Genomic DNA, 15,490 nt, shown 5'->3' with positions numbered 1-15,490 from the left:
ACCTAGTAGGGCGCAGGGCGCGCTTGTGGTCGGGTCGGCACCGAGTATTAAAGCAGCTGGTGGCGTCGACCGCAACGCGCTACAACGGGATCGAGTTGGGCAACCAGGAAGATGGCAATGGTGACGATACGGCGCGCAGAGGCAAAGATGGTAGCGATGGAGGAAGATGCGGTCCAGTGATGGTTGCGGTTGTTTGCGTGTTGCTCTCCAGCAGCTCCGGCAGAGAAGAGGCGAAAAAAGGCAAATGCGCTCCACCTCTTCAACGCCGCGTCCGTTGCCGCGCGCAGAGAGCCCTCGCCGGCTGAGCCTTTTTTTCGAGCGAGAGAGACAGAGGTGTTGGTCTCGACACGCCCAACTGGTCCGCCGCGTCAGAGCGTGTTTTTGGACGTGGCTTGAAATTGTTAGGCTGTGCTTCTGCCGCGCCCACCACACGTGACTTTCACCAGCGCTCAGCCTAAATCGGGTATCGAAAATGATCGGGTTCAAAATTGCCAACGCATCATCAAAGGAAGAAAGCCAAAGCCAGGCTCGTGCCCGAAATTAGACGGGTGGGGCTGCACGCCAAATTGAGTTGGAAGGAGCGTGCCGTGCAGCCAGCCAGCCAGCTTGGCCACTTCTGACCTGGCCAGGCGACGACGGGAGCGGGCGGGCCTCTTTGCCGCTTGCCGCTCAATTTGCTGCTGGTCTGAGACGCCAGAAGGAAGGCGCGAGAAGAAGAACACTCCGACGCAGGCTTGCTGCAGCGCGCGTCGTCTCCACCTGGCGGTTTGGCACGGCGTAACTTAGCTCCCACCTTGGCTCGCATCCTGTCACTGGCATCGCATCGTCTCTTCTCTCCACCACCTTCTTCCTCGCGCAACTTGATCTATCTCGCTAACTCGGTAGACAGCGCTGCTTGCTGCTCGTCCTGGCGCACCTCTTCGCATCGTTCCCAGCGGCTCTCGACAATCGTTGATTGGACTCCGTCACACTTTTGTGACGCTGTGCCGCTGCTCCGCGCTCAATCGGCAGGTCCGACTTCATTTGGCCGGCTGACCCACACTTAGGTTCATCCTTTCCCACACTTGGCCTCTCGGAGCCAACCGATCTGAGTCACAATGGTAAGTGCCCAAGCCCTTCAGCAGGCGCACAGCAGCCGCGGCCGGCGCAGCAGCACCGCAATCTCGATGCGCGCTCGAGTCGGCTCAGCCTCAAGACCACCTCGCATCATTCGCTGGCTGCTGGCTAGTCAGTCTACAAGATGACCAAGGCCCGTCGTCGAAACCTCCGAGCTGCCTCGGCGCCACCGCTCGCCATTCGACGCGACTCGACCGCCTCTCGCAATGCTGCCAAGCCGGCGCACCATCGCGAGTCAATCGATCTTGGTCGCTCCCATCGCGAGCCCGAGTTTTGCTCTAATGGCGCGGCCCACTTGGAGCGAGATGCTGCTGCTGCTGCTGCCCAGGACCAGATTGATCTCGACTCGTTTATTGACCTGGCCCGCCATTCTGCCCCTCCCCAACCGCACACCCAATCTGCATCCTCTGCACGCCCTACGCTCCTCTCGGACAATCATAACGACGACGATGCGGCGGTGACGTACGTCTCGCAGGAGCAACAATCCAGCGCACCCGCACCCGCGCGCAACGTGGTCAACTTCCTGCGCAACAAGTCGGGCATCAAGACGCGCGTAGGTGCGCTCAACGGCAAGCGCGTCGACTACTTCAAGGGCTCGGCCGCCGTCAAGGCGCTGCTCTCGCCCGCCTACGCCAAGCTCAAGGACGTGCCCAAGGTGACATCCAAGGAGGAGGCAGAGGAGTGTCTGCACAACATCATCCCCTTTGCATTCTTCCTCCGTGTCGACCGCGGCGCCAGCACGGGCGGCAAGGACTCGCCCAAGGTCGTCGAGATCAACCAGCAGCAGCTCTTCAAGAGCGAGCTCCACTACGTCTGGCTCTTTGAAGGCTCGCAGCTCGGCCTCAAGCTCGCCGGTGTCGGAATGGTCGCAGTCATGCTTGCTGGTGTCATGTTCCCGCTCTGGCCCACCTCGATGCGCCTCGGCGTTTGGTACCTTTCGGTGGCAGCACTCGGGCTTATCGGCCTCTTCTTCGCCATCGCCATCGTCAGGCTCATCTTTTGGCTCATCACCATCGTCGTCGCCAAGCCGGGCATCTGGATCTTCCCCAACCTGTTTGAGGATGTCGGATTCGTCGACTCGTTCATCCCCTTCTGGGCGTGGGATGTGCCGCCGGCGCCCAAGAAGAAGAAGGCTGCGGGCGACAAGAAGAAGCTCGCCGGGTCGGGTGGATCGAGCGGTGCGAGGCAGCAGGCGCTCTCGGGACTCGGAGGTGCTGCACCCACCGCGCCACCACAGCAGCCAAAGCCTCCCCAGCAGGCGGCCCAGTCGGCACCAGCCACCTCCAACGGCAATGCCCAGGCTAACGGCGGCGTCCAGAACCAGTCCAGCGGCAGCGGCGGCCCTGGCGCATCCGACAGCCTCGACGATATCAACTAGGCCCCCCTCAGGCGCAGATACGCCTCAGGCCGATAGCGCAATGAGCCGTGTGGAGCGCGATACGCACGGTTCGGGCTCATATGCCACGCTGGTTCAAACCCGGCGGGTTGACTGTCAAAAGACGTTTTGGTCTTTCACTGTTTCCCCAAAATCCAACGCACATGCATGGTCTCTTCCTACGAAACGCCCTAGAGCGGACCGAGTCGGGGTGTCGGGCATGTCGGCCTTTTGCGAGCTGGCTTCCGGTGTGAGTTGTTGTGAGTCGATGGACATTGGCAGGAAGTGTCTTCCATTTCAGTGCCGCTTTTTTCTCCGAGCATTTTCACTCTTTTATTTTGACCCGTTTGATGTAATCTTGTTGTGGTCAGATGAGGTACACGAGAAAGCCGATGCCATGACATGCTTCCGCTGCGGGTATCGGTGTTGATCGGAGGCTTTGGGCACGGCATTGACCGGGGTTGAGACGATGCATCAACGTTCGATTGCGGGATGGCGTCAGGTGTGTGTAGGGCTTTCGGAAATCTCTTTAGCGCGGCGGTTAAGCGATGCGGGGGTGGCGCGGAAGCTAAGCTGCCGAGCTGTGTGGAAAAAGAATCCCGAGTTGACCGGCTCGGCTAGCCCCCCCCAACTGCTTGTGCGCACTACAGTAGCTTGTGGGGTTGAAGCTACACAAGGTCCGGCGGGTCTAGGCGAAGTCCGAACCCCGCTGCTACCCACAACGACGATGCAGGAAAGGACCGTGTGGGACGGTACAGCGTCGGCGCTACCCCACATTGGAAGCCTAAGGGGGACATGCTGAAAGCCGCACAGCCCAGCCTGAAGAGGAAGCAGATATATAGCACTCTTCTTCGGACCGCTTACCTGACCCCAGCGACGAACACTACATCATGCGTCTTCTCACTACGCTGATTACGGCCGCCCTTGGGGTGAGCACCGCGCTTGGTGCGGAAAACTACATCGTGTCCGGTGATCGATGGCACGACACATCGGGCAACTACATCAATGCACACGGTGCCGGCCTGATCCACGACTCGGACGGCAAGTGGTACTGGGTAGGCGAATTTAAGAACTCGGGCAACGGATTCCAGGGCTTCTCGCTCTACTCTTCCACCGACCTTGTGAATTGGGATTCTCACGGGCTCGTGGTTCCACCTTCTTCGTCGTTGCCTTTCCAAGTGGGTGAGCGACCTAAACTCATCAAGAACCCAACGACGGGCGAGTATGTACTCTGGTTCCATGCAGACAGCTCCAACTATTCCCTCGCCAAGGTAGGTGTTTGCTATGCAAGCGCCGTCACTGGTCCCTACACCTGTCCGGAGGAGGGGGTTTTTAGTCCCCTCGGTATGGAAAGTCGAGACATGAACGTCTACGTCGATCCGGTGAACAACCAGGGGTATTTGCTTTTCGCCACGAATGGAAATGCCGATACCGCGGTGGCCAAGATGACGGCGGACTATAAGAACGTCACCGCACTTACGCAGACCATCCACTCGAGACTCGAAGGCTTCGGCGTATTCAAAGACGACGCGGGACTCTACAATATGGTTGTATCGAACCAAAGCGGTTGGCAACCCAATGCCAACTCACTCTACACTACCACCGATCTGGGCAAGGTCAACCTGACCTATTCGAACTACATTGCGCCACAGGGAGTGGTTACGTACAACTCGCAGAATACGTTCGAAATCCAACCCAACGATAATCTCGATGTGTATCTGGGAGATAGATGGTGGGAGACGGACTTGGAGCAGAGTTCGTATGTCTGGTACCCCATTGTTTCGCGCAGCCTCGTGCATCTTCCCCTGTGGAAACCCGATTCTTCAGCCCAGGGTTATGCAGTCCCTGCAAATAAGACGTACCCCCTCAGCCCCGATACGACCACAAAGTCCGGATCCCAGGCAGCGTTTGGCGATTGCGCAGCTTGCCCCTCGGGAAAAATCGCCACCTACGTCGGAAACGGCAATACTTTTACCGTCAAGGATGTCGCTACGCCTAGTGGGAATGCCGGTGACGTGTGGGTAAGCGTCTACTACACCAACCAAAACTCGTATCCGGGTTGGAGATTCGGCTCGGTCACTGTGGATGGTAAGACGACCAATATCACCTACCCCACCGGAGGTAATCCAGCAAACACTCTTCAGGACACCCCCGTCAAGTTGTCCCTCAAGGCCGGAAACAATGCCGTCACTTTCGGCGCACCTGCAAACGATCCCACCCAGTACGCAGCCGATATCAGCCACATCATCGTATGGCAAAGCGACGCCTGATTCCACACCCTCACTGCTCGGATTTAGTGTCTCGTTCCCACTCCTGCAAGTTGGTTCTTCAGCAATGAATGATGATTCTGCCCAGCAAAGAATGTTGCCTCTGCCCTGACGCAGATCCAAGCGTGAGCTCACCCGATCCCCACCTGTAGCCACACGTTTTAGCTTTTTCAATGGGCATCACTCGGAATTGCATGCGTGCCTACCTCCATATGGCCGAAAAGTACGACGAGGAGCGGGAGTTGTCGTGCGCGGGCGGCGCGGCGTGTTTGCGCGCGAGCGCTTTGAGTGCCGCATCTGCGTGACTCGGCTGCACATTGGTCGTATCAGCCAGATACGTAGACTTACTGTCCTCATCCCCCGCAGTCCGACCGCGCAGCACCGACGGGACGAGCAGCGTGCTCAAAAGCCCACCGCCCGCTGTCCTTCCAGCGCCCGAATCGAGCTCCCCCGCTCGCGACATGCCGAGCTCACCTCGACGCGGCGACGCGAGGGGAGATCGATCGCTGTCCTCCACGCCGATGCTCGCCGGGCGTGTTACTCCTGCGCCGGTCGCTTGGCTGAGCAGCAGACCCACACCTCCCGCTGCACGCCCGAGACCGCCAGGCGGACCGTGCGCCGCACTCGGCATGAGCAGCGGCGCCGCAGGCTTCTTGGGCCGAGACAGCTCCGGCTGATACCTACTCGCCAGCACGTGGAAGTCGGTCTCGCGCTCGTAGTACTCCTCGTCGTAGTGCAGGCGCGCCGCTTTGAGCTGCTCGAGGATGCCCTCGTACAGCTCGATCTCGCCGTCAAGTAGGCTGCGTCCGAGCGCGTGGAAGTCCTGCACGCGTTCGTCGTGCACCCGATCCATCTCGCTCATGGTCACGTTGACCACCGTCTCGCACCGCGCCACCAGCTGCTCCGCGGTCTCCTTCGGCAATCGTGCACCGTTGCTTGGCCCGGCATCGTCCAGTTCGGCATCGTCACCCCAGGGGTGCGCCTCGCCAGTCGCCTCGCGGTGCTTGGCGAGCGTGGTGCGGTGCGTGTCGAGCAGCGCCTGCGCCATGGTGTGCGGGCGCGAAATCTCCTTGTACCGCTCGTGCTGGCGCAGCAGCGCATCTCGTGCATGATGCTCATAAATGTCTGCCACGCTCTGCAGACACTCGGCCGTGTTCTGCAGCGCACTTGTGAGGTTGAGGCAGTCCTGGCAGTCTTCTCGCCAGCACCAAGCGCCGTGCTCGTTGGTAGCCCCCGTCTCGCTTCGACGACCCACGTTGCCCATCGGTGGGCCGTGAATACGATGTGCGTCTTCATCCAACAGCGCTGCGCTCGTCGATCCTTCGTCCGCCGGACCAGCGCCTGCGCCTGTCAACGTGCGCAGCAGAGTGTATGAGAGATCACGGTACGTCGACGAGATGGCGACGTTGCCTTCGCGATGGCCCTTGTAGGCAGCAAGCACGCCTTGCTTGCCTGCGTTGTGCCCGCCGACTCCATTGATCGTCTTCTCCAGCACCTTGAGGAAAGCGTCCATACGCTCGGCTTCCACTTCCGCCTCGCCGGCGTCAAAGTTGAAGTCGGGATGCCACGTATTGGCAAACACGCCGCCCATGGAAGCGCCATCGGACGATCCTTCGCGGAGAAGGACTGCGGCCTTGGTTCGCCACTCGTTCTCGTTCTCGCAGCTGAGGAAGAATCGGATGGGCTCGGAATACCTCAGCACGGGATGCCGGACAAGGCGCGAGATCCACATCTCGAGGTCGGCGCGGCGTGTTTCGATAAAGTCGGAAGCGAAGCGGCCCGAGTACTGCTTCTCGGGCAGCGGCGGGATGAGCAGCGCAGAGTAGTGCCTGGCCAGGACAAGGTGCAGCCACTCGAACTGGGTGAAGCGGCGTACAACGGTGACTTGAGCTCCCGGCGGATACGGACCACCGAGCGGGTCGTAGGGTACGGTGCCAGTACCCTGTGCCGCAGAGTCGATCTGCTCGCCTGACACGCTGTCTGGAGCGTCGATCGGATACGTGCTGGTGACGTGGTACACCGTGTACTCTTGCATTCCATTGAGCCTGGTGCGCTTCTCGGGATGGTGAACTTGGACCAGAAAACACGGAAGCTGGCTCTTCCACTTTGGGCCAGCGGCGCCGGCGATGACAAAGTGTTGGCTCTGATCGCTTTCCACCGCGCCACCCTGAGCTTGGGGGGCAGGCGTGAACTCGTACGAGTTGGTCTCCAAGCCAGCAGGCAGGTCTGCCGCGCCCTCCGGCTCCTCCGCAACTTGGGCAAGAGCTGCGACCCCAGCGGTCGACTTGCTACCGGAGACTTTTCGGACCATGATCCGAGAGCGCTCTTCCTCACCAGCGTCGGAGCTGGACAGCACGTAGTCCTCGGCGCCGCTAGTGACAAAGCTGGCGAAGCGATTGAACGTCTTTTTGCCAAAGATGCTGCCGGTCCAGCCGGAGCCGGCAGAAGCGCTGGACTCGGTGGTCTCGACTGCAGGAGTAGCTGCCGGGCTAGAAACTGCCGGGCGCCCATCGTGCTCTGAAGATATGCGTTGTTCTTCGGCCCATACCTGCGATTCGGCCATAGCGGACCAGTCGATTGGATGGTCCGGGTCGGACGGGGCGGGCAGTCCATCCATGGCCGTGGGATTCACGGCTGGACTAGATGTCGAGCTCTCGACCTCTGTGACAAGCTTGGAATGGACATCCTTCGACGTCTGCCAAACAGCTGCGGGGTCTGCATCAGCCAAGGCGGCGTCAGCAGAGTTGGGCGTGTGAGGCCTTGAGGACTCACGACTGCAAGAGGGCCCGCTCGAATCCGCCGACACGGGTGCTGATGTACGCGCACTTTGCGGCGATGTTGACTTGTCTGCGATCTCGACTTCGGATGTGACAGGTTCGGTGCTCTCCAGCGTGACTCCACGATCGACGGGTCCACTTGGGCTTGTCGCTTGCTCGATCTTCTGTGGCACTGAAGCAGCGGTCTCTTCAAGCACATTGTCAGCGCTCCTGACAGCGAAGAATGCGCTTGGTGGCAAGGTGGCATCTAGTGCGTCGGCGTTCTTGGTGACAAGGTCAGGCGTGGCAGGCGGTGCGGCACCGGCACTTGGCGGAGGAGAACGAGTGAAATCTTGAATGTAGCAGTACCAGCCCTGCGGGATCAGTCCGCGAGTAGGATTGCCGTCAGCATCCCACACGAGGCCGAGACTCCATCCGCCGGCCAGTTGATCGCTGAGGATCTCGAAGGACTGCCCGGCCTTGATGACGAGCTCGTTGAATGCGACCTCGCCCTCAAAGTCGTAGAGCGCGCGAGCGGGCCTGCCGAATCCCGACTGTGGACCGCGGGTGCTGACGGGACGTGGTGGCTGCAGCTTTGAGGACGGTCGCGCACTGAGCGCACTGGCTTCAGGTTCAGGTTGTCCTTCAGGCTGGACGGTTGGCGTGCCGGAGCTGGGCTGGTCTTGAACGCGGATGGAAGGAGGTCGAGCCGAGTCAGCTTGTAGCAGTGCCTCGCCAAGTTCTGGGTTCTTTCCTTGCTTGCGGCGGGGATTGGCATCGATCGTTGCTTCGTCGCCATCTTCGAGGGGCGTCTGTGCTGCTGTGCTGCTGAGCAGTGCACGTCGGACCGAGGCCGCTTTTGAGGGGCTCGAGTTGTTGCCCCAGTCGAGATCGAAGCAGCTGCCGTCGTTGGCGCGCAAGTGTTGACTGATCTGGGAGAAGCTAATGTCGTGGTCATCTGCGAGCAGCATGGATGGTTCTCTTGATCTCTCAGCTTCCGAGTCCTGCTGCGATGACGAGTTGCTGGCGACGGAGACGCCGCTTGGGGAAGGCGAAATGCTTGAGCCAACGTGGTCGTCGCCGCGGTGGGACGACTGCGGACTTGCGGCGAAGATGGAGCTCAGATGGCCTTGCTTGGCTGATCCGCTGACCTGGCGAGCTGGACGAACGCGAATGGTGCTGGGAATGACTTCCGACGGGTCAGAGGGGCTGCTGACTTGAGGCTCGGAGGGAGAAGCGGGGGCTTTGCTAGCGTAGCTTGGCCGAATGGTGGCCGAGCTCTCGGTGCGGTCATGCTGGGCAGATGTATCAGAGTTGAGCGACGTTGAGCGAGAGATTGTGGCATGGGCTTGTGAGGAGCTGCTGTACTTGGGCTGTGCGAGACGGATGGTGTCGGAGAGCGGGGGCATGACGACTGCATCCATCTTGAGTGCGTCGCCGAGGAGGTCCTGGGTGGCGGTGCGATAGATGTCGAAGTCATCTTGACTCCATTCGGTCGCTTCTTGCTCGTGGTTGGCGGCTGTCTCGAGGATGATGGAAGAGCGCGCATCTGCGACGTGGAAAGCGCCTGCCATGCCGTTGAATCTGTCGCCGGTGATCTGTGCCTGGAGCATGCGAACGTGGCTGCTGATCTTTGGCTTTGTACCGGTGTGATTTGGCTTTACGCCCGTGTTCTGCCTCGACAGCGGCACGAAGGTGGAAGGTGCAGGCGCAGCCGCTTCGAAGAGGTTGCGCAAGTTGCCGACGCGAGAAGGGCCGGCACCGGTGATGGAAATCGGTTCATTCCGGACGAGGCGTGCGGTGTCAAAGGTGTCGTTGTCGTCGGTGCTCTGATCAAAGATCCGGCTGACCGAGGGAGCGGTGTATGTTCTGCCACGAACGGTGAGCCTAGCAGCGGCGTCGTGTTTGTCGTCATCATCGTCGCTGGCCGAGTCGAAGGCGTCGACAAAGTGATCTACGGTGGAGGTGTCGTAGCCATGACCGAGATGGGCCTTGCTGATAGTGCCCGAGCCACCCCCGCCTGTGGTGTGTTCCTGGATGTAGTGGCGGAGGGCGATCGAATTGCAGGTGCCCGTGAAGGCTGAGGAGAGATGCGAGGGTTTGGGCGGAGGCGGCGGTCGCGAGAGGGTCCCTGATCGGCTCGAGGCGATGGAGCGGACTGAGCCGGTGGGCGATGGATCGGCGGGCATGGTTTGAGTAGAACTACCGACACCGACGCCGTCAAGGATGATGGTCGTCGACGATGCCAAAGGATCGGATGCTGGCCGATGTGACTGTAGAGAGAAGCCAGAGCGAGTGAATCTCCGTCGGCTTGACGCCGAATCGGTGCGGGAGCTTGGCGTGGTGGAGAGCATGCCGCTCTGCTCGGCCCTGCCGAAAGCATGATTCAGGGTCCACATGCTGCGCTGAGCTGCGCTGAGCTGCCCTCGCTGTTCTGCGTGGCTGCGGCTGGTCGTGTGTTGTTGCTCTCCGTGTGAATTTCGCCGGGACTGCGCGATTTGCAAGCAGAAGCCCCTGTCTCTTTTTAGCCGGCAATTCACCCCACACACACTGGAATTCCGCCGATCCAAGCGAGACCAACACCTGCCAACTGCCCAAAAAGCAACCAAAGCAACGCGTGCTTTCCACGCGTCACACTCGCCTTTCTTCACTTCATCACTCGGTCACGTCGTCGAGCATCTCCTTCATCACACGCCACGCCACATCACATCACACACTCTCTCGAGGTCAATCACCAAGGCGTCTGCGTTTGTCCATGATCATGAGTCTAGCTGAAAAGTGTGCCCTTATGTTGATCTAAATGATGCTAATTCTGACCGAGGTTGGAGTGCACTCGCCCTCAGGTCGAGCCACTATGAATAGACGGCTGTGGCTACTCCTCTGACTCAGCACGTCTCGCCCTCTTGCCATGCGCCATGCTTCGAGGCGATGCTTGGCCAGTCGCCTCGGTCAGTGGTGATCCAGAGTCCAGCGGCTCGGGCACGGACAACGTCGATGCACCGCCGTGCTCGCCTTCCTGAGCACCTGCTTGCCCTCTGGCCACATCCGACATTCCAATGCCGAACGGTGCAACGGCGAGTGTTCCGTTTGGAGGCTGCGGCGACGAGAACTGCATCGCGCCGAATCGTTCGCCTTCAGACATACCTTCTCCGAAGCTAGGAGCCGCAAAGATGCCCAGCGAACCAGTGGGTCGATCCGAGAGGCTGGTTTTCACTCGGCCCTCGCCCCCTTCGTCAGCGTGGCTGTGGCCGAGTGCAGTGGATGGGCGTCGTCGAGCCTCTGGTGCAGGACTGCGGTACACATGCTGTCCATCTGCGAGCAAGGGCGATCCCTGTGGCTGGTGTGGCTGATGCTCGCGCCATCGGGCTCCTGTCGCCACCATCAAGGGCCGCGACAGCGACGACGGTGTACCCATGGCTGAGTCCGAGCCGTCACGCTTCATCAGCTCCGCCCTCTGGCTCCACGCAGGTGAGGCGAAACTGTGCGTGCTTGGGCCCGACGGACTCGGCTCGCTCCACTCGGACTCGGATACTCCCACGTGCGACGAAGCAGGACCAAGTCCATACCCCGTCGGCAGGCCCATCCCATTCGAAAGCGCGTACGACCCAGCCTTGACGTCGTAGCCACCGTAGTGAACGTTTGGCAAGCCCAGCCGCGGATAGTTGCTGGCGTCAAACGCTTCCGTAGGGTATGCCGCAGACGAGGCGAAGAAGCTCGGCGGCGGCGATACCGACGAGGCTCCCCGGTGATGGTCCGCTGCCATCACCAGCTGGTTGCCAGCTCGATCGTACACGGTTGGACCGAGCCCAAATGCATGGCCTGGCTGCACCTCGCTCGAATAGGATGGATAGATGTAGCGAGTCGGGTTGCAGGCATTGTACAGCTGGGCAGCCGCGATGTGGTGATCCTCGTTGTAAGAGACCGAAGTCGGCGACACCGGATAGTCGGTCAATCCGACGCGCAGCGTTGGGTCTTCAAGCACATCCTGCTCAGCTCCCATGCGTGCACAGCCGAGATGATCCTGATCTCGACTCTCCGTCCTGCTGCCGCCTGCTTCCTTGGCCGACTTGCTGGCCTGTACCGCCGACAGCGTCGTCAAGCTGGATGACGACGACGACGACGATTCGGCCGAGGCGGTGGTGCGCATCTTGCTGTGCAGCCGGTTGCGCGTGGTGTGGGTCATGGTGTGGCGATGCATCACGTCCTGGCGACGGAACCACTTGCCGCAGATGTGGCATTCGTACTTGATGCTTTCGTCATGCGTGGCGCGGTGGCGCAGCATGTGTTCGTGGCGCTTGAACGTCTTGCCGCAGAAGCACTTGTACGGCGGCTCGGGCTTGGGCCCGTACCTTCGACGCTTCTTGCGTACGGCACCACCATTGGCTCCCAGGGAAGAATGACCGAACGTTGCCGAGTTGACCAGCGGAGCTTCTGCGCCCGACAGGCTGCGCTGCAGAGCGCCTGTGGCCGATCGTGTCGCGTAGCCGACGCGCATGTCGGCTGCCATCCCGGCACCGGGTAGACTTGCTGGAGTTGGCACGTCGAGCGAAAAGCTGACGTTCGGATTGCACGATGGCGGCGGAATCGACGTCGGCCAGTCGGGGATCATCGAGGACGAGGCGGCTGCGGAAGAAGCAAAATGAGGTGGAAGACAAGCGACGTGGTTCGAGTCCAGAGTGACAAGGTGATGCGCTTCGTGGTGCTGCATCATGGCGCGGGCTGTCAGCATGGACATGGCCGGGGAGCCGAGGCTTGAGCGACTCTTAATTCAGCTCTGCGTCGATGGCAGAGACAAAACGCGAGTACGGGAACCCAATCGGCTCGCAGCGCCACAACTCGCCGATGGGAAACGATGTGGGCGCAACTGCTGCGCAGAAGCCGGCGGGAGGTAGGGAAAAGTGGGAGCGATGAAGTGCCAACCAGATAGCAAGCGGGCTGCTGATGACGATCAGGCCGATTCGCAAGAGCAAGAGGATGGTGAGGGGGTTGCAGAGATTGGGAGGTTGGGGAAGCTCGAGCCGTGCCGCGTTTTAGTACTTTTCCGTCTGGCTCCTGTCGAGAGCTGTGCGGATTTGACGAGAAAGCTTCCGGGCACAAAGCGCTGCGCAGCAGAGATGAAGCCTACGCACAGCCCCTTTCTGGAGCAACGGTCCGAGGGCAATGTCCGAGCCGGAGGGACAGGGCTGGTGTGTCCACCGCACGTGCCACTCGCCGGTGGTTGCACATCTGTAGCCACGCATCGACCGCTCGCAGCGAGTGCGGAAAAAAAATAAAGCGACATGCTTCCAGGGGTTCTGCCCCTCCGCGCCCCTCCGCGTACTGTTGCGTTTGGTGGCGATTCGCCACCCGGATTCAATTCTCCGAGCTCTACTTCGGGCGATCCGTGACTTTCAAGAGAGTTGCGGAGCGCCTGGACCGCTTGGTCTGAGGGGTGTCGTCATTGTCCGCTCGGTACGACCCACCCAGACCTGCTTGCGGACTTTTGGTGCGGAACCGCGCTCCATTGTGCGCAAATAAGACGACGCATGCGATTCATGCAGGCCGTGCTGCGATCAACGCACCAACCATGGCGATCGATGGCGAGAGACCCCGCCAGAGTCGCGAGTGGCGGCGCTTTGCACCCCTCTTTCTCCTTGGGCACCACAGATCGGTGTGGTACTCTGCACAACGTAGCTTTTGTGATCGGTCACTAATCAAGCCGAGCGAACGGCTTCATTGTTACCTCACATGCGCGGGCGCGCGAGGGCTGCACGCAAGTGAAGTGGCTCAATGTCAGCTGGCGCCTCATCAGCCCTCGGCCCAACTGTGGTGCGCGGCATTGGTGTGGTTTTGCGAGCGTGCACAGCTTGGTGGTGCTGGTTCTGGCGTTGTCTGCATCGCGAAACGCCTCCAAAACGCCGCGAATAAAGCGCGGCGAGGCGAACTCATTCCGGTCGTCGCTCTGGGATTCGCGGAGCTAGGACGATAGCGACGACCGATACAAGACGCAACGTCGCCGGTCCGGAGTCCACATGGATGCCACACGGACAAAGCCGCCCGTAGCACCACGGAATCCCACTACTACACATCAGCGCTGACGCTGGGTGGCTGGTATGGCGCGATGCGCCAAGTTCGCGCCCTATCAGCATGTCGCGATGCGTTTTTTTCTTGCAATGCTCCCACATGAACTCAATTTCGGGCTCGGACAATCAAGCCCGTAAGTTCCGCATTGACTCTCTCAAGCAAAGGCAGACGATACGCCCGGCTATTGATAGCATCAGCAAGTGGTACCGGTCCCACCAGTGGTCAGCGAAGAACAGCAATGACGCCTTGAACGCTGGGATAGTTAGACAACAATTGAGGGTGGTGTAGAGCCGCCTGGGTGATGATGAGGACCACTGCAACGCAGGCGTCTGCACTGGACAGACTGGGATCAACGCAGCAAATGCGTTGCAAATGAAGCTGGGTCAATGCGGCTCCATCTTTTTCGCAAGGTCTGTGCTCGGCACCTGCTCGGTTGGGCGGACCTGGGTGCAGGTCTTAGATCCGAACCGCTTCCGCCATCTCAACAACCGATTCTCGTCTATATCATCCTTGCACACACACGTCTTCAATGTCATCCTTGCTTTCCGTACTTGCGGTGCCGTTTGCAAGTGCTATTCAGTGTGAGGTGGAGAGAATGGAGCGGGGGCAAAAAGAGGTGCAAGAGATTGGTTGTGGCGCATTGACTCATCGGGGAGATGGAGCGCCATTGGCTACAAACAAAAGGGAGGAGCTTGGACCGCTGTGCATGACAACGCTTCATGTCGCTGCAATCCTAGCTGCATTTCGCTCTCCTTCGCCTCGCATTCACCAGATCCAGCTTGCATTAGGATACGGTGCGGTAGATTGAATGGAGCGAGATATTGTACGCCTGTTGTTCCGCCCTTGAGGTTGGCGTAGTGTCGGCTGAATTGACGCCAACTGTGTCCTTGCCAACAGCGCGGGCGTCGAGCGGTAGCATGAAACGATCCGTGCCTCGTGCGTCTGATGATACGACAATCCAACCGCGTGGTATGGTGTGTGACTAGCTCTGCTCTATACAGTATGCGTCTCTCGGAGGGGGGCATTGTTCACTGCGGTTTTGTCGCCATCTGTGTGCCTTCAAATCTTGCGCGCCACACTTTCACCACACATCCAGCGGCACACTCTGCACGTCAAAAATCAGCCGCGTTTTACTCAGTGGATCACACTCTCGTTGTCTCCAGTGGTCACGTTTCTACTGCATGCTATGCTGCTGGTGGCGCTGAAATACCTGGTTGTGACACAGCATATGCCAAGCTGCAACTCGAAGCGTCGCATCTCCCCCCCCTAGCGGGTCCCAACAATGACGACGAGGAGGGGAATAGGAGGCAGGGCAGTACGAATGTTCTTCTCATCTGTGTACAGGCGACTGGTCATTGTGGTTGCCGCACGCCGGATGGTGGGGGGGAAGCAAGCTGGAACGCCACCACCGAGTTGCGCCACCTTGTGTTGCGCACATCACGTCAGTGCGGGACAACTGCGATCCGCGGAAGCACCTATTGTATGGCTCGAGGACGATAGCAGAGCTGACGCCGTGACGCTCGACTTCATCAGTTCGATCTGAGAAAAGGCGCCGAGGGTGAACGATGAGAGCATGTTCCAAGAACAGGCGAAGGGGTGTGAGAAAATTCCTCGGATTGTTAGGCCGCCCCATTGCTAGAAAGCGCGAATTTTTTGGAGGTTGCACCTCCACCTCGGTGGTCGGAAGAAGAAGATCCTGCAGGGTCCCCTCCAACAGCCTCCTTTACCTCCTATACCTGCCGCAACACCGACAAGCCGAGCAATTCCGTTCAAAGGGTCCCTTCAGCACTCTGAGTCTCGCCGACAGTGTCAAGAGCGTGGAGAGGATCGCGCTGGCGTTGGCGACACACAGCGCCTTGATCGGCTTGTGCCACTGAGCGAGGTGCGGGTGTTGCGCGCGGAAGGATCTGAGC

The 15,490-nt window shown here is 60.0% G+C and overlaps 4 protein-coding genes across 4 annotated transcripts; 2 read left to right on the top strand and 2 right to left on the bottom strand.

Annotated features, from left to right (window-relative positions):
- Positions 1 to 1,240: 1,240 nt before the first annotated feature.
- Positions 1,241 to 2,494, top strand: PAN0_005d2763 (translocation protein; the record flags this gene model as incomplete). Its single annotated transcript, XM_014802003.1, has 1 exon — positions 1,241 to 2,494. One exon carries the CDS (start codon positions 1,241 to 1,243, stop codon positions 2,492 to 2,494), a length of 1,254 nt encoding a protein of 417 aa, XP_014657489.1.
- An 887-nt stretch (positions 2,495 to 3,381) lies between these two features.
- On the top strand, positions 3,382 to 4,761 carry PAN0_005d2762 (arabinanase/levansucrase/invertase; the record flags this gene model as incomplete). The annotated part of the gene is made up of 1 exon (XM_014802002.1): positions 3,382 to 4,761. The coding sequence occupies one exon, from the start codon at positions 3,382 to 3,384 to the stop codon at positions 4,759 to 4,761; it is 1,380 nt and encodes a 459-aa protein (XP_014657488.1).
- Positions 4,762 to 4,960: 199 nt separating this feature from the next.
- On the bottom strand, positions 4,961 to 9,913 carry PAN0_005c2761 (PX-domain-containing protein; the record flags this gene model as incomplete). The annotated part of the gene is made up of 1 exon (XM_014802001.1): positions 4,961 to 9,913. One exon carries the CDS (start codon positions 9,911 to 9,913, stop codon positions 4,961 to 4,963), a length of 4,953 nt encoding a protein of 1,650 aa, XP_014657487.1.
- A 473-nt stretch (positions 9,914 to 10,386) lies between these two features.
- Positions 10,387 to 12,249, bottom strand: PAN0_005c2760 (uncharacterized protein; the record flags this gene model as incomplete). The annotated part of the gene is made up of 1 exon (XM_014802000.1): positions 10,387 to 12,249. The coding sequence occupies one exon, from the start codon at positions 12,247 to 12,249 to the stop codon at positions 10,387 to 10,389; it is 1,863 nt and encodes a 620-aa protein (XP_014657486.1).
- Positions 12,250 to 15,490: the final 3,241 nt, after the last annotated feature.

This window comes from Moesziomyces antarcticus (genome assembly GCF_000747765.1).
Source record: "Moesziomyces antarcticus DNA, scaffold: scaffold_v10005, strain JCM 10317, whole genome shotgun sequence".
Lineage (NCBI taxonomy): Eukaryota > Fungi > Basidiomycota > Ustilaginomycetes > Ustilaginales > Ustilaginaceae > Moesziomyces > Moesziomyces antarcticus.
This window is presented reverse-complemented; position numbering and strand designations above follow the sequence as displayed.